We start from the raw sequence: 25585 nt of genomic DNA, 5'->3' as shown, positions 1-25585 counted from the left end.
CGCCGGAAGTGGCCGTGCTCCTCCGCCTCGCCTCGCCTCGCCTCGCCTTGCCTCGCCTCGGCCCTGGCGGAAACTGACGCCCTGGAAGAGAGGTTCCGGGGTTGGCCGGGGCTGGCGGCGGCGGGATGGAGAGCGGGGCCGAGGACGCGGGGCTGAGCCGCCGCCCGGTGCTGGCCTCCTCCTGGGACGCCGCCTGCGGAGCCCTGGCCCAGAGCCTCCGCCTCACCCGCGCTGACCTCGGCGCCCGGGAGCTGGACTGGGACGAGCTGCTGGCGCCGCCTGCCGCGGGGTGCGTGGGGCCGGCGGGGCCTGGGGCGGCGGCTGCGGGTGGTCGTGCCCCTGGGGGAGCGGGGAGGGCAGGTGGGGGCGGAGGGGGAGGGGGCGGAGGGGGAAGGGGGAGCGGGGAGGGCAGGTGGGGGCGGAGGGGGAAGGGGGCGGAGGGGGAGGGGGCGGAGGGGGAAGGGGGAGCGGGGAGGGCAGGTGGGGGCGGAGGGGGAGGGGGCAAGGGGGAGGGTAGGTGGGGGTGGAGGGGGAGGGGGGAGCGCTGAGGACAGGTGGGGGGGACGGGGAGGGGGCAAGGGGGAGGGCAGGTGGGGGCGGAGGGGGAGGGGGAGACGGGGGTTGGGCAGGCAGGGGGGAGAGGGGGAGCAGGGAGGGCAGGTGGGGGGAGGGGGACCAGGAGACGGGGGAGGGGGAGGGCCGGTGGGGGCCGTGCGGGGGGCGGGGGTGGGGGAGGGCGGGGTCCCTCACGGGGCACACGGGAGGCGCCCGGGGAGCTGGCTGCGTGGAAATGCGGGGGCCCGCGGGGGTCGCGCCCTGGAGTCCGCGGGTGCTGGCGGCGGGGGCGGGGGCGGGGCGGGGCGGGGCCCCAGGGCTCAGTGGAGGAGGTGAGTGAGGACGACCCGCGCGCGGCCTCCCCCTCCCGAGAGCTCCGAGCAGTGCCCACGACTGGCCCCAGTAACGCGTCGGGCGCTCTTCTTTGCAGCCGAGAGCTGGTGGTTTTGAGGACAAGCCCGAGCAGCCCTGACGAAAAGCCCTGCTTCCTTTACCTGAGATGTGACCCTAAAGCAGGTGAAGAAATCGCTTCTGTTGGCGTCTTGAGTTCAGCGAGAAACATGGAAGTGTACGTGGGAGAGGAGTACTGTGGCACCAGCAGGGGCAAGAGTGTGTGCGGTGACCTGGGCGGCAGGTGGGTGACAGGCCACCCGCAGGTGTTGTCCCCAAGCCCTGTGACCTCCCTCAGCTTTGCTGCTACTCACCGACTCCCTGAGCTTGATGCCAGACGCCAGCGGGGAGAAGTTTCTCGCTCCTACGGGTCTTTGAGACAGTCTGGGTCAGCTTTCTCCTGGGTAGAAATGTGCAGACCTGGAGCCGATGGAGGGAGGTGCCTGGGTGGAGGGTCCTACTAGTTAGTCCCACTGTACGTACTGTACAGACTATCATGCATAGTCCTTATTCCTGCTTCTTGGCTTTCTCCATGAACACAATGGTCTGTTTCCCAAAGGTAATTTGGCAGTTAGTCTGGAACGTTGAACACATTTTTCTGGAGGAAAGTCCAATACAGATGGTGCACAGCCTCAAGACTGCCACACCTGCCACACCCTAACCCACAATTCAGCCTGTTATGGTTTGATGTTCTCTAGGTTCTTATACAAAGACTCGACTGTAATTGAATCTCAGGATTTAAGTAATGGCTTAGAAACAATTTTAAAATTTGTATTATTTGAGTGTAGTTGACATACAACATTACATCAGTTTCAGGTACACAACATAGTGATTCAACATCTTTATAGGTTAGCCTATGTTCACCACAAGTATAACTACATCTGTTACCATACGATGCTATTACATTATCATTGACTGTATTCTCTATACTGTACCTTTTATTCCAGCGATTTCTTCCATAACTGGAAGCCTGTGTCTCCTACTCCTCTTCATCCCTTTTGCCCATCCCTCTGGCAACCATCAGTTTTCTGCATTTTTAGCTGATTTTGCTGTTTCTTTGTTTATTCATATGAAACAATTTTTAAATGTAACTATTAATAATAATAGTAAAAGTTAAATTCTATTTTATTTTTAGGGAGCACGAAACTATTTTCTATATGAAATATTTAAAATTGGAGTCCTGTAGTCATGCTTGTAAAATAAAGGTAAGTCATCACTAGATTTTAACTAATTTGACGGTTGCAAATATTTTTGTATGATCTGTAGTTGTTTTGGTTCTGTAATATGATTAGTCCAACTTTGTTCCTCATTATTTTTATATAAAAATATGGTGTCATGAAAACTATTAGTCGTTTTGGCTTTATTATATCTAGAAAGAAGGGATTTAGGGAAGTTATAGAGAAGAGCATCCAAGAGTTAAAGAGATTTGGACTTATATCTTAAAAATATCATAACTAGCACCAAGAGAAAAGTTACTGAGCTGGAAGGCATAGGCCCAGGATATTCCTCCTGTTTTGTTGCCTAGTTGGGTGGACCTTGGGCAAATCTGTTTCTTTTGAACTACTTCATGGATAAATTACAGGACTCCTCCCCACCCCAAAAAAATTATTGTTATATACATGAATGTTCATCCATCATTCCTAATAGCCAAAAGGTTACAAAGAAAACAACTGTCCGTCACTGAATATGTCAACAAAATATGGTATGCCCACACAATAGAAAATGGTTCAGCATAAAAAGCGTATAGAAACACAAATGAACCTTGAAATACACTGTGCAAAAGAAGTTGGGATCACATATTGTATGATTCTGTGTGTGTATGCATATGTAAAGTCCAGAATAGGCAAATCCATAGAGACTGGAAGCAGATTAGTTATTGTCTAGGGCTAAGAGGGTTGGTGGGATGTGGAGTGACTGCCAGTGGGTATAGGGTTACTTTTTGGTATATAAAATTACAATGGCTAGCACCAAAACCATAAGATAGCTAGGAATAAGCCTAACCAAAGAGGTAAAAGAGATCTATATTCTGAAAACTATAGAAAACTTAAGGAAATTGAAAAGCACACACAGAAATTGAAAAACAATCCATGCTCATGGACTAGAACAAACATTGTTAAAATGTCTATAGTACCCGAGGAGTCTATATATTTAGTGCAATCCCTGTCAAAATACCAGGAGCATTTTTCACAGAGCTAGAACAAATAGTCCTAAAATTTGTATGGAACCACAGAAGACCCTAAGTTGTAAAAACAATCCTGAAAAAAAAAAGCAAAGCTGGAGGCAACACAATCCTGTAGTCATCAAGACAGTATGGTACTGGTACAAAAACAGACACATAGATCAGTGGAACAGAATAGAAAACCCAGAAATTGACTCATGATTATGTGGTCAACTCATTTTCAGCAAAGCAGGAAAAACGTCCAGTGGAAAAAAGTCTGATCTTGCTGGGAAAATTGGACAGCAACATGTAGAAGAATGAATCTGGACCATTGTCTTACACCATATACAAAAGTAAATTCAAAATGGATGAAAGACCTAAATGTGAGACAGGAAACCATCAAAGTGCTAGAGAACAGAGGCAGCGGCTATTGGTACTATTGAACTATTGGTACTTCATCAAGATAAAAAGTTTCTGCACAGTGAAGGAAACAAGACTAGAAGGCAGCCTATGGAATGGGAGAAGATACTTTCAAATAACATCTGATAAAGAATATCTAAAATCCTTAAACAACTTAACAAAGTCAACACCCCAAAGAATAATTCAATTAAGAAATGGGCAGAAGACATGAATAGACATTTTCCAAAGAAGACATCCATATGGCAACAATGAAAAGATGACCTATGAAAAGATGCTCAACATCACTCATCATCAGGGAAATGCAAATCAAAAACATGATGAGATATCCCCAAACGTGTCAGAATGGCTAAAATTAACACAAGAAACAAGGGGTGTTGATGAGGATGCAGAGAAAGGGGAACTCCTTGCACTGTGGGTGGGAATGCAAACTGGTGCAGCCACTCTGGAAAACAGTATGGAGGTTCCTCAAAAAGTTAAAAATACAGATACCCTGTAACCCAGCAATTGCACTACGAGATATTTACCCAAAGGATACAAAAATACAGATTTGAAGGGGTACATGCACCCTGATGATTATAGCAGCATTTTCAACAATAGCCAAACTGGAAAGAGCCCAATGATCATCAGCTGGTGAACGGTTAAAGAAGATGTGGTATAAATATATATACAATGGAAGATTAATCAACCATCAAAACAAATGAAATCTTGCCATTTGTAACAACGTGGATGGAGCTAGAGTATATTACATTAAATGAAATAAGTCTTGGCAGAGAAAGACAAATTCCGTACGATTTCACTTATATGTGGAATTTAAGAAAGAAAACAGGTGAACATATGTGGAGGGTGGGGAGAAGAGAGAGGGAAAGAAACCAAGAGAGACTCTTAATGGTGAAGAACAAACAGGATTGCTGGAGGAGGTGGGTGGGGGATGGGCATTAAGTAGGGCAGTTGTTATCATGAGCACTGAGTATTTTGTGTAAGGGATGAATCACTGAATTCTATTCCTGAAACCAGTATTGCACTGTATGTTAACTAGAATTTAAGTAAAAAATCTGAAAAGAAAAAAATACAACAAAATTGCAATGGCCACACAACTCTGTGAATATATTAAAATCCACTGAATTATATACTTTATTTTTTTTTTTATTTTTTTTTTTTTAAAGATTTTATTTATTTATTCATGATAGTCACACAGAGAGAGAGAGAGGCAGAGACACAGGCAGAGGGAGAAGCAGGCTCCATGCAGGGAGCCCGACGTGGGATTCGATCCCGGGTCTCCAGGATCGCGCCCCGGGCCAAAGGCAGGCGCCAAACCGCTGCGCCACCCAGGGATCCCTGAATTATATACTTTAAATCACTTTTTTGGCATGTGAATTATATTTCAATAAAGCTATTTTTAAATTTTTTTAAAAGGAAATAAATCTTTGCTATCTTTTTATCTCAACATTACTTTATACAGGTTATATTGTTTAGAATAAGAAATGATAAGTAATTTCATGGCCTGCTGGTAGCAAATTTACAGAACTGTTTATTCCAAGACATGTTTTATGCAATATATATTAATAGTTTCCAGATTTACTTTAATGAAGTGTTTCATAGTATTTGAATGCCTACTGAGGCTAGATATATGATTAGGCATGTAGGAACTAGCAGTAATAAAATGACTGCCCTCATGTTGCTGACATTCTAGTGTGATGAAGTAGATAAGCTGACTCAATGAGTAAACTATGTCCCATATTCAGTGGTGGGGCAATGGGGATGAAAAAGCAGAAAATAGGTAGTAGGGAGATTAGAAGGTAGGTATATAAATTGAATGCGGAGTTCCTTAATTGTTGAGGACCATCACCTCTTTGGTGCCACACTCAAAGAGTTCTTGCATCATGTGTTCTGACCTGTGTTGTCATATTACATATAGTTTTGTGTGTGTCTCTGAAGGTGAGTTTTTGTTCACTGTTTATGGAAGTTCTATGGGAGTGCTAAGGGGAGTCTCATTAGAGAAATCCTAGGCCCACTAAAGCTTATTCTGGGTCAGTAGTATATGAAAGCTAATAGTTAGCCATCTTTTTTTTTTTTTTTTTTTTTTTGAGCACTTACTCATTAGTAGGTACTGGGAATTTTAACACCTAATCTTCATAACAACCATGTAAAAATAATTGTTACTACTCTCCTTATTTTGTTCTTGACTCGGGTTTTTGGCCTTTCCCAGGGACACACAGGCTTTAAGTAGAGTCATCATGGACCCTGTCTGATTCTAAATCCTATTCCTTTCTACTTTGTTACCTTGTTGTCCATGTCACACAAGATATGTCTTTTGGTTCAGAAACCTGGATGAAATAAGGCAGTATACAGTATTGGGCAAGCCACTGCTATAGAAGCCCAAGAGCTAGGTTCCAAGTTTGACGTTTCCCAATTTGGATAATCCTTTGACAAATTAGAAAATCACCCCTGACCTCATCTTTTGTATGTGTGAACCAGCTGGTTATGTTAGACCATTCTGAATTTCTCTTACAATTCTAAATTCTAAAAGTTGGCTTATTTTTAGTATTTTAGTAAATACTTGGACGTGCTTTTGTAAAGCCTTCTTTTGTATTAAATAATATTATAGCTAACTGTGCTGTGTTAGGTTCTCAGATTGGTATAGCTTATTTTTATTCATTAATTTAAGTGAATGAAACTTTATTGGAGCCCCTCCCTGTATATCTGCATATTTTTCACTTCGAAATGATATTCTTTTATATAAAAAGTTCTTATGAGCCTCATAGTAAATTAGAAGTGCTGATCATTATAATTTTCAGGAAAACTTAAAATTGAAAATGTATTTAAAGTTTGTTTGTGTTCCTAAATACATTATTATTGCTAGTTGATATAGAAAAGTGACCTTAAATAGTGATTATTGTTTAATATCATTTTCTGGAACTCTTTTGTGTTATAATAGTTGCTCTCCTTTGGTGAAAATCAGTGTGTATTCATCAGTAAAGTTGTGGTACAATTGAGGCGGGTTTCAGCAAATTCTTCAACAAGCTCTCCTGCTCTAGGATCAAGGATAGACCTGCAGAGGGTCCAAACTCTCATGGAGGCCATGGGGTCAAAGTTGTCACCTGGCGCTCAGCAATTGATGAATATGGTTCGATTTCAGCAGCAGGTAGGTAGAGATGGATTCTGTCCAGGTACTGTTAAAAATTTCAAAATGACAGCTTTTTATAAGTAGGTCAAACTAATTGACCTTTGAACTTTTACATTGATTTGTTTTTTATCTTTATTTGTTTTTGTAAACTAGCATTTTGTAGAATTTCTCTTCTGCAAAATATCTTATTACAGATCTTCGCAATTTTCCATGTATTTACTCATTCATTCAGCAAATATTTATTGAGCACCTTTTTGGTAAATAAGGCAATGTTTTGAGAACTTTAGAAAATTCAAAGGTCAATTAGTTTATAGCCTATCTTTAAGTATCTTTGTAGTTTCCTTTTATCTAGGCCTTTAAGGAAGAAGGACGGACTGGGCAAGTAAATTTGGAGGGATGCAATTTGAGAGAGAGAAAATAGCATTGCGTAACCCTTTAGTGCTAGAAAGAACAGTATATACCTACGAAATGCCCAGAAGTTCACTTCCCTGGGGTAAAGAAGTAATAGGAGGAGTTTAGCTTGGGGCTGGAACACAGAGGGCTTTGAATGTTATTTTAAGAGTTCATATATGGTTGTGCCTACATTTTGAGATATTCTAACCCAGCATTATTGCATAAGAGGAATAATTAGGAGCAGTGAATCACTAGGGTGGGAGACTCCAGAGGGAGCAGCTACATGTCTCTTCCCTCATCCAGATAAGAGTTAAGGGTGGTCTAAAATTGAATATGTAATAAATAATCTGATACTGGATCATGACACATTACCTCTTTGGTGCCACACTCAGAGTTGTTGCATCATGTGTTCTGACCTGTGTTGTCATATTACATATGGTTTTGTGTGTGTCTCTGAAGGTAAGTGTGTTTTTGTTAACTGTTTATGGAAGTTCTGTGGGAGTGCTATAGTGATGGTGCCATCAACACTAGAAACTAACTTGATACTGGTATTGCCAGAGAGGAATAGAGTTAAAGGTGACATTGAGGTTTTGAAGATGGTGATACCAACAATATAAATGGAAACCAAGGGAGGAGACTGCTTGGGAAAAAGGGAGTTTGATTTTGGGAATATTGCATGGTAGATATGAACCAAATAGTGCTTGAAATGATGCTGCAAGCTTTTGGAAGCACTGGTCAGGGTGGGGAGTGGAGAAGCAGAAGGGAGGTTTGAGAGATGTATCCCCAGTAGAGAGGGCAGGGAAGGTAGTGAAGAGAGAGCGGGAGCAAGGAAGAAAGGTTCATGGGGGAGTCACTATGTTTGGTAAGGATATAGGAAGTGGGAAAAGGACCAGAACAGCCCAAGACAACAGTGTGACCAAGTAGCACCAGGGGGGATCTGATCTCAGAAGACCTGACTGCAGGTTGTGGTGCTGACGTTAGTAGTTGTGTTATTTGGCATCGCTTCATCTTTTTGAGGTAAGTTTCCTTGTGTTTAAAATCTAAACGATAATACTGCTAGGATCATAGGATTAATGGGAAAATTTGAAAGAAATGTTGCTTTTGGGTTGCTTTTGTTCTTAAAAGTTTTGTTGAAGATTTTTCTTACTCTGTTTGAAGTTGAAATTTGCGGGCTCTGATTCGGTTTTACTTTACAATTTAGAAAAATTCAATAGAAATTCTGTATCAAAGTGCCTAGCCTATAGCATTCATTTAATGCTGCCTGAATGGAAGGATGCACCCCATTTTTCTCAAAAAAAAAAAAAAAAACATACCCAGTTATGCAGGATTTACATTGTTTACTTTTTTGACCTTTAAAATACAAATATCTTTTTTCCTTGTTTTTTCAAGGTGATACTTATGTAAACTTCTTATAATAAAAGTTAGACAGTCCTTTCAGATATCTGAAGAAATATTCAGAAATAATTTTTCACAAGTCTGGGGGTAAGTGTGCACATACATAAAATTATGTATATACACATACATGTAGTTCTTTACATATTCATGTATAGGTGTATGGACATAATTCTGCATGAATTATGCTTCTATATTTTTTTTAAAGACTTATTTATTCATTCAGAAAGAGCGAGAGAGAGGCAGAGACACAGGCAGAGGGAGAAGCAGGCTCCATGCAGGAATCCTGACATGGGACTCGATCCCAGGTCCCCAGGATCACACCCCGGGCTGCAGGTAGCGCTAAACCGCTGCGCCACCGGGGCTGCCCTGCTTCTATATTCTTTTAAGCTTTTATGCTTTTATGGTCTTTTAAGCTACTCTGTGTTTTTTATATAACGTGACAAATTTTAAGCAATACATACATATAAATTATTTTATATATATTGCTCTGCCTACTTTTAAAAGGGTTTGGTGGACCTTGCAAAGCAACATATGACAGAGAGCACAAGAAAATTAAGAATAGACTTACCTATGAATTCCTTGATATTTAATACAAAGAGGAAAAGGAAATTACTTTCAGAGCTCTCATCTGAGAAAAATATGACTAATTTTTATAATAGTGAATTTCTAATCAAAATTTGTTATATTAGAAAAGAAAATTTCATATAGCAAATAGCTTATCTGCATTTAGATTTTTTAAATTATAATTTTTGCCAAATTAATTCTCATACACAATTTTGACATTGATTTCTTGCTGTTTATGCAGAATTTTCAATTTTCTGGGGCACTTGAGTGGTTCAGTCCGTTAAACATCCAACTTTTGATTTCAGTTCAAATCATGATCTCCAGGTTGTAAGATCGAGCCCCTATGTGGGGCTCCATGCTGAGCATGCAACCTGCTTGGGATTCTTTCTCTCTCTCTCTCTCTCTCTCTCTCTCTCTCTCTCCCCCCCCTCCCCCCTTCCCCCCTCCCTCCCTCACCCCTCATTCATGCACTCTTTCTCTCTAAAGATAAAATTAAATTTAAAAAAATAATTTTTAATTTTCTGTCATTAAGGTTTTTCTGGACTATTGTAGTACTACCAAAAATAATTTAGCTCTGTCATCATGAATAAGGCTCCTTTCTACCAAAGGAGACTATTTAATTTTAAAATTTTGTATATAATTATATGTGTATTTTATATATACATATAAATTATATAGTTGTTTGCAGTCCAAGGTTTATCCAGAACTTGCATTCAATAGAAGATAACATTTCTTTATAAAGAGTATTCCTCCAAAGTACGATTCAGTAAAAGAAATTTCATGGAGACCTTTCAACTCCTACCCCACCAACTTCCCTGGCTTTCATTATTCCCCTTTTCTCCTTTATTTTTCCTTAAAGTATTTTTCCCATCTCCATCCACATGATATATTGCCTGCCTGCCTGCCTTCCTTCCTTCCTTCCTTCCTTCCTTCCTTCCTTCCTTCCTTCCATTGTTTCCTGTTCCTGTATTGGTTTCACATATTGTGATTTTCATTTGTTTTGTTCACTCACTCATTTCCTATACCGGAAACACAGAGCAGATTTCTGGTAAATGTTTGTTGACTGAATGAGTTTTGGGTTGGTTTGATCCAGGAATCATTTTTTAGAGTGTGTAGACAATGTATATATTGAGTTTCTTTAGCTAACCTTTATAATACTTTTCTCAGTCTCTTTCAGTAGGTGTTGATCAACAGTAAGGATGCAATGGCATCTTCCAATTAAAATCTTTAATAGAGTTTTGTGTTTCCAATTTAGGATATAGGTCTATAACCTAACAGTTTAGTGGACTAGAAGTAGTTTTGCTTTTTTCTTGTGGAAAAATTGAAAAGCATAGCAAGGAGCATTGCAAGAATGTGCCCCTGTATGGGAGACCATGTAGCCCCATCACAGAAGTGAGCCAGAATCTTCTCATGAAATAATAGAGTATTGCCAATTCAGTTGAGGCCATAAAACATAATCTGTTATCCTACAAGTCATTAAAGCAGACATAGCCAAAAGTTGGCTCATTGTTGTTATGCAGATGTCACAAATGTACTGATGAAGCGTCAGACTTCTAGTATATAAGCTATCTGGTGTATCTTCCATGATAAGCTAGTTATAAAACATTTCCTTCGGGATCCCTGGGTGGCTCAGTGGTTTAGCACCTGCCTTTGGCCCAGGGCCTGATCCTGGGGTCCTGGGATCAAGTCCCACGTTGGGCTCCCTGCAGGGAGCCTGCTTCTCCCTCTGCCTGTGTCTCTGCCTCTCTCTGTGTCTCTGTCTATCATGAGTAAATAAATAAAGTCTTTAAAAAAATTTCCTTAGATTAGCTTATATATGAATCTTGATGGATGATATTTAATTCTAAGAAAATCATCAATTACTGTTACTCAGTTGATAGTACTAGATTTAATTAGCATAAATTAAGGAGGCCTTTGTAGTGGAGACATTAATGCTAATGCAGTTTTACTAAGCATGCTAACATTTAATATTTCCTTTAGGAAAAACCATAGTGAAATCATTAAAAGCCTTGACTCTGGAGTTAGGTGGCCTGGGTTCATGTCCCAGTTCTGCCACTTACTAGTTGTGTTACCTTCGCCCGGTTACCTTTAGCCCTTGTTTTACCTTAGCCTTGATCTCCTCAATTTAGGATTGGCGTAGTAATCTAATAGCTTCCTTCCTATGGATGCTTTGAGGACTGGATGAAAGAATGCATCTTGCCTGACTTATAGCAATTACCCCCAGAGTTAGCTGTCATTACTATCAATAGTAATGTGGATTTATTTACCTTAGAATTGTGTTCCCATTGGAGAGCAGCTTCAGTCGGTTTTGGGAAATCCTGGTTACAAACGCATGATGGACCTGCAGTCCTCATCTGCTTCAGGAACTTTAGACAAGTCACCCTCCACGCCTTTCCCTTTTAGAACTGGATTGACATCCGGATCCCTGGCTGAAGACTTAAAAGCTTATATTGATAAAAGTCTGCAGCCACTTGGTGGAGGAAACATGACAGACCTCAAAGATTATAACGTGGTGCCACAAAACCATTCTCTTCTTGAGAATGACCTCAGAAATGCAGTTTCTTCTTTCCTACCGAAGAAAGCAAGTGATCACTCAACTCTACTTAACTCTGAGTTGCCGCCTTTTCTCCAGAAGTGTAGTCAAGTTAACCATCTCCGTGTGGGACATAACACCAAGTGGCAGGGAAGCATCACTAAGGCCAGTGAAGGCGTTGTTGGTGTTGGGTAAGTATTTATTTTGAGACAAACATGGTTTAAATTTCATAGAAGAATCAGTTGTAAGAAAATAGATTTGTTTCACTAAAAATTTACTGCCTGAAGCTGTTTCCACAGGTAATCTTTGAAGCTTCCACGTTTTAGCATTAACACAGTTATAGGGGATAAATATTCTACAGGGTAGAATGAATCACTTTTGAAGAAATGCCTAAAATTGAAGGTGTTGGTCACTTCTTAGGCATTTTATGGAAGGAGTACAAGCATCACATAAGGGAGTACAAAGTGGTGTGAATGGGGAGGAGCCATGGGAACCATGACAAGATCTGATCTTGTCTGTCCCAGGCTAATTTTGGAGTCATCAAGACATAATGCATAAGCCCTTATCTGCCGATCTCATAATTCCGATTTGGGGGCAGTCTTAGTTTGATTAAAGGGTGGCTGAGTATATTTAGTATGTTTCCCATCCTTTATGTAGATGTGATATGTCAAAATATTGCGCTAGACTGAAATTCAGGACTCCAGTCATAGTCCTGGCTTAACTAATTTCCCTTATTATTTAAACCTTGTGACTTAGATTTTTTTCACATGTAAAATGACATTAAATGGTTGAAATTTTCTTTTTTTTGGAGATTAATTTATTTTAGAGAGCAAGAAAACATAGGCTTAGGGGGTGCGGGTGAGTTTAAATCTCAAGCCAACTCCACACTAAGCATGGCGTCCACATGGGGCTTCATCTCAGGATCCTGAGATCATGACCTGGGCTGAAATCAAGGGTCAGTTGCTTAACCAACTGAGCTATCCAGGCCCCCCTGCTTGAAATTTTCTTAAAGTGTCTGATAGGGAAGCCTGGGTGGCTCAGTGGTTGAGCATCTGCCTTTGGCTCGGGTTATGATCCTGGGGTCCTGGGATTGAGTCCCACGTCAGGCTCCCTGCAGAAAGCCTGCTTCTCCCCCTATGTCTCTGCTTCTCTATCTGTGTCTCTTATGAATAAATAAATAAAATCTTAAAATAAATAAATAAATAAATAAATAAATAAATAAATAAATAAAATCTTTAAAGGAAAAAAATCTCTGATATAACATTGAAATTTGAGGATTTTAATAAGTTATTGGGAAAAATGGTTTTTATTCAATAAGGATATTTATTACTTAGTAATATAATATTTTAGTAAGGATACTCAATAAGGAAAAGTAACTTTAGTCTTCAGTTGTTGACAGCTTACATCAGTGAACTAGCTGGTATGTGATACAGCAAAACAAAAAAATTACTGAGATTAAAAACTGCTTCTGGGTCCAGCTGAGATTGAATGTCCCCATCCCTCTCAGGTCTGTCATGTAAAGTGAATAAACCTTTTTTAAATTTTAAACAGAAAGGATGGAAGAGAGTTTTATTCAAGCCCAAAGTAGGATAGCTGCCCTGGATACACAGTCCTCACAAAGAAGAGGATTGGAACGATGAGAAGGGTGATACTTAGGAAGGGTGATTCGTATTTTTTTCTCCAAGCAAGGAACATGTGTTGCCGGGTGACTTTTTTTTTTACATAAAGAGGCACAAATCATGACAAAGGACATTCCAGAAAGGTACAGATTTTATCATATGTTTTTAGTATATGTAAGGGTGTATTACATTAATCTTAGGACTAAAGTTTTTAAAATTTTTCTTATCTTCATGTTTGGAATGTTCCTTTTTGATTACTTGTTTTTTTATTTTTATTTTTATTTTTATTTATTTATTTTTTTAATTTTTATTTATTTATGATAGTCACAGAGAGAGAGGCAGAGACATAGGCAGAGGGAGAAGCAGGCTCCATGCAATGGGAGCCTGATGTGGGATTCGATCCTGGGTCTCCAGGATCACGCCCTGGGCCAAAGGCAGGCGCCAAACCGCTGCGCCACCCAGGGATCCCTACTTGTTTTTTTAACAAAGCAGATAGACAATGTGTACTTGGGGCAGAATTGGGCCTGAGCTTTGAGATTTCACCCAGTCATTTTGACCTTGGTAAAATGTTAAAGTCAAGCCTTCCTGGAAGCCTGGGAGCAGGGCCATTGAACATTAAAGCTGAAAATTTCTTTTACCAAATCCTCCCCTTTACAAATAGAAAACCCTGGATATAATAAACATATAGTGACTGTAAAAGATAGAAGTCAGACTGCTTAGGGACTGTAAGGTACTGTCCCTTAATTCCCAGTTTTCTGAGATTCTTTCTCATCATAAATCAGTGTTGGACTTTGTCAGATATTTTTTCTACATCAGTTTATGTGATCATGAATTTTCTTCTATAGTTTGTTGATATGGTAAATTACATTAATTTTCAAAAACTGAACCAGCCTTACATACCTAGAATAAATCCTGCTTGGTCATAGAGTATAATTCTTCTTTTTTAAGCATTGCTACATTTAATTTGCTTATATTTGTCAAGTATTCTCATATCTAATTCATGAGCGATAATGATCTATATTTCCTTTTTCTTACACTGTCTTTGGTTTTATATCAGGGTAATACTAGCTTCGTGAAATGAGTTCTGTGTTTTAGAAGAGATTGATATAAAGTTGCTCTTTTTAAAACTTGTGGTAAAATTCTCCAATGAAACCAACTGGCTTGAATGTTTCTTTCTTGGGAACTTTTTAATTACATATTCAATTTCTTTTTTTTTTTTTAATCTTTATTTATTTATGATAGTCACACAGAGAGAGAGGCAGAGACATAGGCAGAGGAAGAAGCAGGCTCCATGCACCTGGAGCCCGACGTGGGATTCGATCCCGGGTCTCCAGGATTGTGCCCTGGGCCAAAGGCAGGCGCTAAACCGCTGCGCCACCCAGGGATCCCACATATTCAATTTCTAACAGTGAAGTTGTCAGTTCTCCCACTGATATGCAGGCCTAAAGTAGAGATTACTTAGAATCTTTAAAAACAAAAACACAAAGCTATAAAACTTCCCCAGTAATATATAGGAGAACATTTGGGGACCTAAGACTAGGAAAAGACCCTTAGATGATTCCAGAAAAAGACCCTTAGATGATTCCAGAATCACAGTAATGCTAACATCAATACTAGATCCTTCAAAATATAAAACTTCTGCCTGTGAAAGACCCTGTTAAGAGGATTAAAATACAGATACAAACTGGGAGAAAGTATTCAAGTCACAAATTTAACAAATGACCTACATTTCTGTAGCTCCCAAAATTCACATTAGAAGAAAATTCAATTAGAGGATGGGCAGCTGAGACGTTTTACCAAAAAAGGCACACAGATCAAATAAGCAAATGAAGAGATGATCATCACTGACCTCATGGCTCCCAGGGAAATGAATATCAAAACCGTAAGATACTACTACATGGTTATTTGAAGGCTAAAGTAAAAACACAAAATGGTAGCAATACCAGATGCTGCTGAGGATATGGAGAAACTGGATCTCTTCTACATTGCTAGTGGGGTTTAGAATGCTATAGCCACTGTAACAATACCTTGGCAGTTTCTTGAAAACTAAACATAACAGTTAATGTGTGATCTGGCAATCCAACTCCTGAGCCTTTGTCCCAGAAAAATGAAAACTTCTGTCCACACAAGGAACTGCCCAGTTCTTCATGCAAAGCCTTGTTTCTATGTAATAGTCCCAAACTGGAAACAACCAAAATGTCTTAAAATACATGAAGAGTTAAAACAAACTGGCATGTCCATACCACGGGATGCTAATCAACAAAAAGGAACGAACCATTGACCCACACAATAATAACTTGGATGGCTCCCAAGAACATTGTGCTGAATGACCAAAGAGAATCTTAGGTGGTCACGTACTATATGATTGCATTTGCACAACATTCCCAGCTAAAGTGGTAGAGATGGAGACCATTGGTGGTTGCCAGGTGTTAGGGGAGTGGCTGTGACAGGGTGGCAGGAGGGAGATCCTTGTAGGAAAGGAGGAGTTGTGCATCTCAGCTGCGGTGATGTTCACGTGACTGTGTGTACATGGGAGAGGGTAGCATACACACACTGCCAACATCAGTTTTCTGGTTTTGTGTTCTACCAGAGTTAGGTGAGGTGGGACCATTGGGTGAGGGTACTGGGAACTCTAGCATCTTTACAACTTCCTGTGACTCTGTAGTTACTTGGAAAACAGTTTTAAAAACCCTTATATATATACACTGGAATGAGGCTGTCAAACTTCTTGGTCTTTACACTGAAAAATAATTGAAGCCTCTAAAGAACCTTTATTTATGCAGACTATACAAAAGGATTCATTTGTTGAAAAATAACAACAAATACCTGTTCCCGTTATATAGGAACATAACAGTTTTTATGAAAAATTTCTTTTCTAAGAAGCTTAGCGAGAATGGTATCCTGTGAAATGTATAGACTCAATAATAACTTCTGGTTGCATTCTCAGCTGTATTGCCCCCCCCCCCCCAAGCGTGTAGCATCAGTAGCTAGGAAGACACAGAAGTGGAGAGAACAAATGGGGTTAATCTCTGAAGAGAAGATTTATACCCTAAGTTTACTACTTTTGGAAAGTCTAAGAAACATAAGAATACACAACCACAACTTGTGTTAATCACCTGAGCAGTGACATTACACCTTGGGTAGCCTCTGGAAAATGTCCCTGTATGTTCTTGAGAATCCTGAGGATGAGTTCAGATAACATCTTAGTAGTAGCGTGAGCACATTTGCCACTTCATGGAAGCTGAAAAAGTCATGGCGACCCCAGGGTTGTGTGGACCATACTCAGTCACTGCTCTAGATTCATTTGTTGTGAACTTGAGAAGCTGTGGAGTGCTTTTTACTATTTTTTTTTCCCAGACTTTATTTATTTATGTGTGTAAATATGTATGAATGAATGAGAGAGGGAGCACGAGCTGGGGGATGGGCAGAAGGAGAAACAGACCCCCCTGAGCAGGAACCCTGAGATCATGACTGAGCCAAAGTCAGACACTTACCTGACTGAACCACCCAGGTGCCCCCATTCTACTATTTTTATTTCTACTTGCCCATTCCAGTTATATTCAGTTTTAAACGTTTTCATATTAGGTTAGAAAAGAATCATCCAGTTATTAAATGAGGTGGTACAAGTGACAAAAGACAAAACTAGTAATTGTAGAGTTGTTGGGGGAGGTTCTTGGAAGACCTACATGGAGACCTTTAACAACTGGGCGAGATCAGTTCTGAATTGGGGCTCAAAATCCAAAGACCTTTAGTAAAGACTTGTTCTTTGAGGGTAGACATTCTGTCTTCATCGTTACAGTCTCATTTCAGTTGTATGCTGAGATGTTGAAAGAAAGGTACAGAATGCTTTGTGCGTTCAGGTCGTGGTTGCCTGTTGCAGATGTATTTTGGCAGCTGGAAATAGGTCATGCGGGGACGGCACAGTTGCCCAGACTGATTTCCGCACTGTACGCTGGCTGCTGGTGTTAGCATAGTTGGGTTGTTTGTGTTATGAGATCAGAGATAACTGTCGTACTGGCCTTTGAAAATGTATTTTTAGAACGGAAGAGCAACCTGTGTGTTCCTACTTAGAAAAGATTCTCACTAAAAACTTGGAACTGATGGAAAAGAGACTCGTGGACTACGTCGACCAGCGACTGTGTAAACTCCAAGAGCACATGGACGCCAAGATTGCTCTGTTAATGGACCTGCTGCAGAGTCCCTACTCCCCACCCCCGGGGACCGCCCTCAGACCCTGTGACTCTGGAGAAAGACTTTCAAATGGAGAAAGATAAGTGCTCAACCTTATCTGTGTGCTACAGATATTTATTACGTATTTATTGCAAAGCCTAAACCCCCAAGGTTCAAAGCAAGTATTTCATGTCATTTGAGGATCATCCTCTCCCTTCCATCAAGTGACCTCCGTGTTCATTTGAACTCTACTTGTTACTGTAAATCCAGTACTGTGCACTAGGATTAATGGGATAGGGTCACCTACTATTTTTGTTTGCAATAATGTTTACTTTTATTTTTTATTTGTATTTACTTTTATTTTTGTTTAAGTGTTTTAACTTTTTTTTACAATTTGTATTTTAATTCATGAATCTGTTTTATATATGTGTTTAAGTGCTGTTTTAATTTATACAAAGGCCCTATGTTTTAGGTGCGTGAGAAAAGTACAGTGTTTGATATATTTTTATCTAATTGATTGTTCTTAGAAACCTTAGACTATTTAGGCCTTGCTTGCAACCTTTAATTCCCAGTCACCAAATTACATTTCATATTGTTTATTTCAGATAAAAAATTAAATGTGTTTCTGCACCTTTAGTTTACATCGGGGCCATTATTTTTATGTTCTGTCACATTGAAGCTATACTGTGGGTAGGGGAGAAACATCAAACTGGCGCTTTTTTTGTTAAGATTATTACTTTAGATTTTGCGTTTGATGTAAAACAGGAGAAGTCATCTTGTTTTATTTCAGTAAACACAACTTTTTTGAGTTGATAGTGGTTCTTCTTTCCATAGCCCTTCCCTGGTACGTTTAACATGTGAAGTGCTGAGCCTCTGCATGCAAAGATGAAGGCATATGAATCAAGAAGATTGTGCCTTGGTGGCGGATGTAATTTTCAGAAATTATGACTATTTTATGTGTCTTGAGGGCTGGTATATTTGCATCTAAAAAATAAATGCATCTACTCTGGAAACTATGTGTCTTATATAAATACAAAAATGTTTTTGAAGATTTTATTATTATTTATTTAAGAGAGAGCAAGAGAGAGAGAGAGCATGCGCAAGCGCACATGTAGGGAAGGGGCAGAGGACAAGGGAGACACAGACTCCCCACTGAGCAGGGAGCCGGACTGGGGGGCCTTAATCCCACGACCCCGGGATCATGACGTGATCCGAAGGCAGACGCTTAACCAACTGAGCCACCCAGGCACCCCAAAAATATTTTCATCTAATATTTATTCAAAATGAAAATGATGTTTTACACTCATTGCATGTTTTGGTGAATATAGTTTTTTAAAGTGAGAACTAATACAGTGTTCATTTATGAATCATTCTGACCTCAGTGACAGGAGGTCTGTATATTACTTTTTTCAAGCTTTTCCTAATTTTATTCACGACCTATGTAGCCAGTAAATAGCATTTCTGCCCACAGTCGGAAAATGTGTTGCACTTAAAGCTCAACCCTTCTGTTAATAGCTGTACAGTTTCTGATAGTTGTGGTCTGTTCTTTGGTTCAGAAATTGCCTCAAAATAGTTACAACTAGAACACACAAGGTATGTTTTATAAAATGATTAGAATAATACAATATTCATGACTATAGTACTAGAAATAATTCATATGTGCTTTAATTCCTGATTTTCCATTTAATTTTTCTGTGTTAATGAAGACCTTACATTTTATATGTATTAAAAATTCAGAGGTATTGATTTTCTTAAAAACTGTTGTACATAAATGTATGTATTGCTTTATTATTATTTCTGAAAATACTGCCTGAATTTGCTCTGCAGAAGCAGCAGACTATAATACTTACAAACTCTTTATTATTAAGTCTTTTTTTTTCTTGTGAGTTTTCTCCACATATAATAAGCCAAGTCTGCAGAGTAATGTGTGTTCTAATTTCCCCATTTTTACCACTTTGAGCATCCTTTTGTCTCCTTTCCCATGGAGGTTTGCTGAGGTTTCCATTCCACTTCCATCAGTGGATCGATTGTCAGTGTTTGGGGTGCAGGGCAGAGAGAGTTTATGCCCTGCTGCCCTAGGACTCTTCTTAAGGTGTGGCCGCGGAGACTGGCATTGGAGGCTCTTCCTCACTCAGCCCCAGCCCAGCTTTCCAGCCTCATCAGCCACCTCCACATCACCTGCTGTGCCAGCCTGTCCTTTCTTCCCACAGCCCCTCACATTCCTGGTTCCAGCAGAACAGGAATGTTCTCCTCCTCTGGTTCCCACCTCTCCCTACCCTACACTAGCATTCCAGCTCAGCACAGATGCAGCCACACTGGGTCCCTCCCCCGGGAAGGAAGCAAGCAGCTGGATGAGTGAAACAGGCAACACAGAAGGCTCTTTTCGGGGCACGGAAAACAGTCTAGGTTGGCTAATGCATAGGATGCAGCTGAGGCCTGGGGAGGGAATGAAGAGGGAAGGCCTGAAAAGGTGGCCTGGCTTTGGCTTTGGAAAACCCTGAATGCTCCACTCTGGAGATTTGTCAACACCAAGGAATCAGTGGTTTAAGAAGAGTGACGTGGTCATCTCTGGGCCTCAGAAAGCCAAGCAGAGTGGAACTTTGCTCACGAACCCACTTGCAGAATTTCTTGGCGTTCTGCTTTGCGCTGCAGCAGAATCTGGGTGCTGTGAATGCAGAACCCCCTTAACATGTGATTGCCTGACAAGTTAGGTCAGCATTTCTCATCGTTTGCTCTTCGATCTTTGTCAGAATCACTTGGGGAACTTGTCAAACATGAAGGTTTCTCGAGCCCCAACGCACATCTTCTGAATCAGACCAGAGGGAGAAACGGTCCCTGAACGGGCATTTCAAAGGATCTCAGGGTTATTATAAAACAGGCCAAGCCGGGAGAGTCTGCGTTGGTTCATAACACAGCACACTCCAACACGTAGCCATCCGATCAGCCCCATGATCCCTCATCTGGGAGCTGGTCAGAAGGCAAATTCATGGGCTCCATCCCAGAACCAGTGAAGCAGAGTCTCGGGGGGTGGGCAGGAATCTGCTTTTACGGCTCTCCAGGTGATTCTCATACACACAAGTTAGAGAACCACTGCTTTAATGAATGGATGTCTCTGAAGAAATAGACCCACAATTTCAAACACCCAAGACAGGTATCTGTATAACCTTGTATCTGTAGGAGATGCTCCTGGACGTTTATGTTTAAATGAGAACCAGCAGTTCCAGAATAATAGTAGAAGAGGAAGGCAACTCTGACTTCTTGAGAGTCAGAATTTCTGAACCATGAAATGACTCAAATGGAACATAGTTCTTTTTACTGCAGACTTTCCCTAGCAGAGACACCTTGGTAGAGTTTCCATCAAAAATTTTTAGTGTTTTCACTTTTTCTTTTTTAAGATTTTTTTTTTTAATTTATTCATAGACACAGAGAGGCAGAGACACAGGGAGAGGGAGAAGCAGGCTCCATGCAGGCAGCCCGATGTGGGACTTGATCCCAGGTCTCCAGGATCACACCCCAGGCTGCAGGTGGCGCCAAACCGCTGCGCCACCAGGCGCATTTCCATTGGGATCATGCCTGCAAACAGAACACGTGTGGCTGGAGATGAACCACCAGCAGAGGGGCTCACTGCTTGCATTCGTGTCTCAGTTTACAAAGTAAGTGTGATATGTCCATTTATGTGGAAACCTCTCAAAGACCCAAAAGCCACCACCGCCACAACCACCCTTGTCAAACCACACAGCACCCACTATCTTGAAACAGGCCCAGGAAGCTGAATGGCTTTGCCAATGGTTCTGACAAGTCATGGGGGGACGGTGGGCCTGGAATCCACCTCTCTTCCGTAGGCCATGTGGATTGTGGGGTGGGACCTCCCTATTTAGAATTGATCTCTGATAATTTGAAATCCAAGGCTGTTGAAAGGTGAAGCAACTCGTCTTCCATGGCCCCCTCTCAAGGTAAAGCAAATTTAGCCTCTTCTACATGCTTTTCTACCATTGTGACATTGTCTCTCCGAATGCACCTTGGAAGACATATTTTCAGGATTGCTTAGAGGACAATACACAAGGGTGGACAAATCTGAATTCTTCAATCACCTGCTGTATAAATTTGGATGAGTGATTCTTTTTCTTGACCTCAGCTTTCTGTAAAATGGGGGATGTCACAGCCTACCTCATGCTGTAGCATAAGGTTTATAATATTATGAACATGACATAGTAGATGTTAGATGGCAAATGTTAAATTTTTCTCTCCCTTTTCCTACTGTGTTCTCTTAAATGGGTGTTTCTTAATACCATTACTATTCTGGAGATTTTGAAGTCCCTCTTCTATATCCTACCTTAGCTGCAGGAGACTCACAATCAGTTCTGTTGAGCAGGGGTTCTCGAGTCTAATTCAGGAACGATCAGCATCACCTTGAAAGTTACTCAAAATGCAGGTTCTTGGACCCCACTTCAGACATACTGAATCAGAAACTCTGAGGCCTTGTGTTTCCTGAAGTCCACCTGCTGACTCGAGTGCCCACTCATTTTGAAAACCATTGGTTTATGTCTAAAAGCACACTTTGCAGCCAGCTTACATGAGTTCCTTCCCCCAAACCCCTGCTGACATACCACAAAGCTGCTCTACACGTGGCAGGGGGAAAATGTAGGCTTTTTACTAGGGTTTTAAACCTCTATGAAATTGGATCCTTGCTTATTTTTCCGACTGGTGTCTTGCTGCCACTCCCCTTCACGCATCTCACTCTAGCCCCAACGACCCCTTTCTTGTTCCTTGAGCACCCCAAACCCATTGCAGCTCAGAGTTCTGTCATTAATATTTGCTTTGCCTCGAATGTACCTCTGATCTCCGATCTCCCTTTTCTCCATGCCTCTGCTGGAGCCCTCAGAAAGGCCTTTCTTGACTATGCTCCCTAAATTCGTCCTCCTCATCCCTATCATTTGGTCAACTATTTTCACTTTTCCTGTTAACCATTCTTTAAGGGGTAGATACATTTAGAATGAATTCTATTCCTTCATCCGAAAATGTCTCTTTCCCCGTCCCTTCCTGAGGGATAATTTTGCTGGATATAGAATTTAGGGTTCTTTTCATTCAGCGCTTGAGAGGTATCATGTGCTACTTCTGTCTGGCTGCTGCGGTCACAGATGAGAAGTCTATTGTTTGGAACTGGTGTCCCCCTGTAGGTAGGGTGTTATGTCTCTCTGGCTGCTTTCGTTTGTTTGTCTTTAGTTTTGAAAAATCTCATTATAATGTGTCTTGTCATGGATTTTCTTGGGTTTATCCTGTTTGGAGTTTTCTCTGCTTCTTGAATCTGTGTGGTTTTCTTTTTAAGATTTTATTTATTCATTAGAGAGAGAGAGAGAGAGAGAGAGAGAGAGGCAGAGACACAGGCAGAGGGAGAAGCAGGGTCCGTGCAGGGAGCCCGACATGGGACTTGATCCCGGGTCTCCAGGATCAGGCCCTGGGCTGAAGGCGGTGCTAAACCGCTGAGCCACCAGGGCTGCCCTCATTTTTGTAACCCTTATATCTCCTGATTAGGTATGAAAATCTTCCAATGAGCATGTACTTGAATTCTAGTAAATGGCATTGCATTATTTTGTTGCATAGCTAAAGCATAAAGCCTAATCAGCCTTCTAAACTGAGCTTTTAAGTGTAAGGGGATTTTTAGTCTCCCCATATTTCCCTTTTTTTTTTTTTTTTCATTAAAATCTTATATCAGCTTTTGAGGAGCAGTCAAATCCTGAGAATCAATGTAAGGGAAATAAGACCTGAAAAGGAAAAGACTTAGAATTAAATGGTTCAAAATAGTCTCTCTTTCCTGAGGGCTAAAGTACACTGGTACATGGGACAGAATTCAGAACTCTGCGGAAGAGCTGCTGTCCTGAGAGCTGATGTCACATCGCTGTGGCATAGAACATGGGGCTGGGCAGTGGCTGTGCTTCAAAAGCAAGTTCTTCAACCTTGGATCTTAATTCCTTCTGACAAGGGTGATTCTATCCTTCTTTCTCAAATTACGGCTTCCATAAAATACCCTGTTCCCTAAATTTTTTTAAATTGTTTTTAATACTTGGCCTTCATCCAGATCTGGACGGTTTACCTCTAGTAAGTATGCCTCGCAGTTACATTGTTAATGCTGCTTTCCTGGCTCACTGTTCCCTAATTTCAGAGCGTCAGATTAAACACTTTGCTGTTTTCAGGCCAATTTTCGTGGGAGAATTTCGGAGGAAAAGTGTCCAAAAGGCCTGTTATCTCCTGGAGAGACAGAATGAGGGACAGGGGCTCCTAAGATGTCCTGAAACCATAATATGGCAGGACAGTTGTCCGTGGGAGAATTAGAAACTTTGTTCCCTTAAAACTCACCACTTCCAAGGTGCGTTTGCATATTCTCAGCATTGTACAGCAGGACACTTTGAAAAAAGACATTTCCTTTGTCATTCCCAGGAACCATTTTAAACTTGACGAACAGCAAGGGGTCACTGTTGACTCTATCAGTGCATGTATTTCATGAGGCCCAGAGGTTTGGGACTAAAACCACCTGCACAAGGGTAGGCCTGTGTGGTAGTTGTAGCTGCTCATTGCTGCCTGTGAAAAGGAAAAACATTCTTCCCAATTTCTCTCCTGATTTCCTTCCCGCCGGAGTTTACATTTCAGTTGCTTTTCATCCACATATAAACCCTATCCCCCTGTGGGCCAGCCTGGGCTCCCTGGGAACATTCATGCATGGTTTACACGTATGACACCTGGGGTTTGGGGCTCATGGGTCCCCCGCTGAAGGAAGCTGGGGCCTGGGATGGGGAGGGAAGCCACATTCACTGCCTCCCTGCACTTCTCTGCACAGGTGCCTATGACATGCTTGACCTCAAGATCCTGATTGCCATTGGTGGCAGCTTATTGATTGTCACGATTGTGCTGATGGCTGTTGTCCTCTGTCTTTACTACAAACTATTCCGCACATTAAAGTGAGTGATGTGGGTAAGAGTGAAAAGCACCCCCTCAAATAGGATACCCGGGGCTCCCTGCCTGAGCAGGGTCATCCCTTGCCCTGTGCCCACACCCAGGGGGGAAGTCAGGAGCAGCAGGTAGGTCTGAAAACACAAAGACAGGTGAGTGTGGAATCTTGAGTTTTCCCCCTTCTGGCTTAGGGCTGTGAGCTCATAAGTAGAATGTTCTCAGCAGAGACGGGGGGCTGCTGCTGTGATGCTTTGCCCCACTACCCTCCCCGAGTGGACCCTCAGCGGCTTACTCCTCACACTGGCTGGGCCCTCCCTCTGTCCCAGGCCCTGCAGACTGTGCAGGAGGCTGTGGGTGAGTCTGTGCCTGGGATTCACTCAGAGGACAGGCTGGATTGACCTCCTCTTAGCGGAGTTGGGGGAGCGGTCAGGGGGTTCTCTCATTCACGTGCATGGCCCTGGGGACAGTGAGGTGGGCCTGGAGGACTGTGGGGAAGCTGAGCTGGGTGAAGGTCCCGGGGACACCTGACAGGGGAGTGCAGCCCAGACAAAAGATCATTAACTTTGGGGGAGAGGAACCCTGGAGCCTGGGAGAGAGATGGGTCGTGAAGCCGTGCTGTTCCCGTCCTAGGGAAGTGAAGCCTGTGAGCTGGAAGGTAAATCCCAGAACATGGGGGGTGGGGGTGGCCAAGTGTGGCCCCTTCCCCATCCCGCTCTGTACTTGATGGGCCTGCAGGGATCGGCTGGGTGATCCACACCTGCGCTTGCTCTCTCTTATTGGCTGTAACCTGATTTTCCATTTCTAGCAGTGGGACAGGAAGGGATTGGATAGGAGCTTGGGACAGGGGCCGAGAGCTCTAGTTTCGGGCTCCTGTCATGTCTTTGATTGGCTCCAGCCCCAAACCTCCCAGATACCCCTGATAATTATGACAAATGGATGGAGAAGAAAAATTCTAATTCCATGCTCTGTGTGTTTTCTTAAGGGCTTCCAAGGCGTCTGTTCCCCAGACCACCAGCAGTAATAATCAAATCACAAAGACCCAGGCCACAGTCTCCACTGAGTCCTATCCCAGCCTCAAGTGCTATGACCAGTGTAAAGCGTGTATCAACTACAATCCCCCGCCACCGTGCTACTATGATATAAACGAGGGACTCTGACTTGGGTGGACACAAATATCTTCATGTGCAGTATTTCTTTTCCAGTAGAATTTATTATTGAAGTCAGGGTCAAGTAGTGTTTACATCATATTATGTGCTATTTAACATTATATTTATGTACTTCTGAATAAATGTGCAATACTGAAAACAATCCTCTCTGCC

At 41.8% G+C, this 25585-nt stretch overlaps 1 protein-coding gene across 4 annotated transcripts; it reads left to right on the top strand.

The window, feature by feature from the left end:
• Positions 1 to 42: 42 nt before the first annotated feature.
• On the top strand, positions 43 to 25574 carry LOC611187 (ATPase PAAT). Of its 4 annotated transcripts, XR_005380715.1 has the most exons (8): positions 43 to 289; positions 986 to 1189; positions 2081 to 2150; positions 6459 to 6665; positions 11272 to 11723; positions 20742 to 20974; positions 24154 to 24274; positions 25249 to 25574. XR_005380715.1 is itself a non-coding variant. In XM_038579006.1 (6 exons), exons 1-6 carry the CDS (start codon positions 126 to 128, stop codon positions 14225 to 14227), a joined length of 1116 nt encoding a protein of 371 aa, XP_038434934.1. In that variant the 5' UTR covers positions 44 to 125; the 3' UTR covers positions 14228 to 14404. The 4 variants fall into 4 exon arrangements, 2 of the variants coding, with proteins under 2 accessions (XP_038434934.1, XP_038434933.1); XM_038579006.1 differs by lacking the exons at positions 20742 to 20974; positions 24154 to 24274; positions 25249 to 25574 and adding an exon at positions 14209 to 14404 and having other exon boundaries at positions 44 to 289; XM_038579005.1 differs by lacking the exons at positions 20742 to 20974; positions 24154 to 24274; positions 25249 to 25574 and adding an exon at positions 17191 to 18335 and having other exon boundaries at positions 51 to 289.
• The last annotated feature ends 11 nt before the right edge of the window (positions 25575 to 25585 follow it).

Source organism: Canis lupus, chromosome 28, assembly GCF_011100685.1.
Source record: "Canis lupus familiaris isolate Mischka breed German Shepherd chromosome 28, alternate assembly UU_Cfam_GSD_1.0, whole genome shotgun sequence".
NCBI lineage: Eukaryota > Metazoa > Chordata > Mammalia > Carnivora > Canidae > Canis > Canis lupus.
This window is presented reverse-complemented; position numbering and strand designations above follow the sequence as displayed.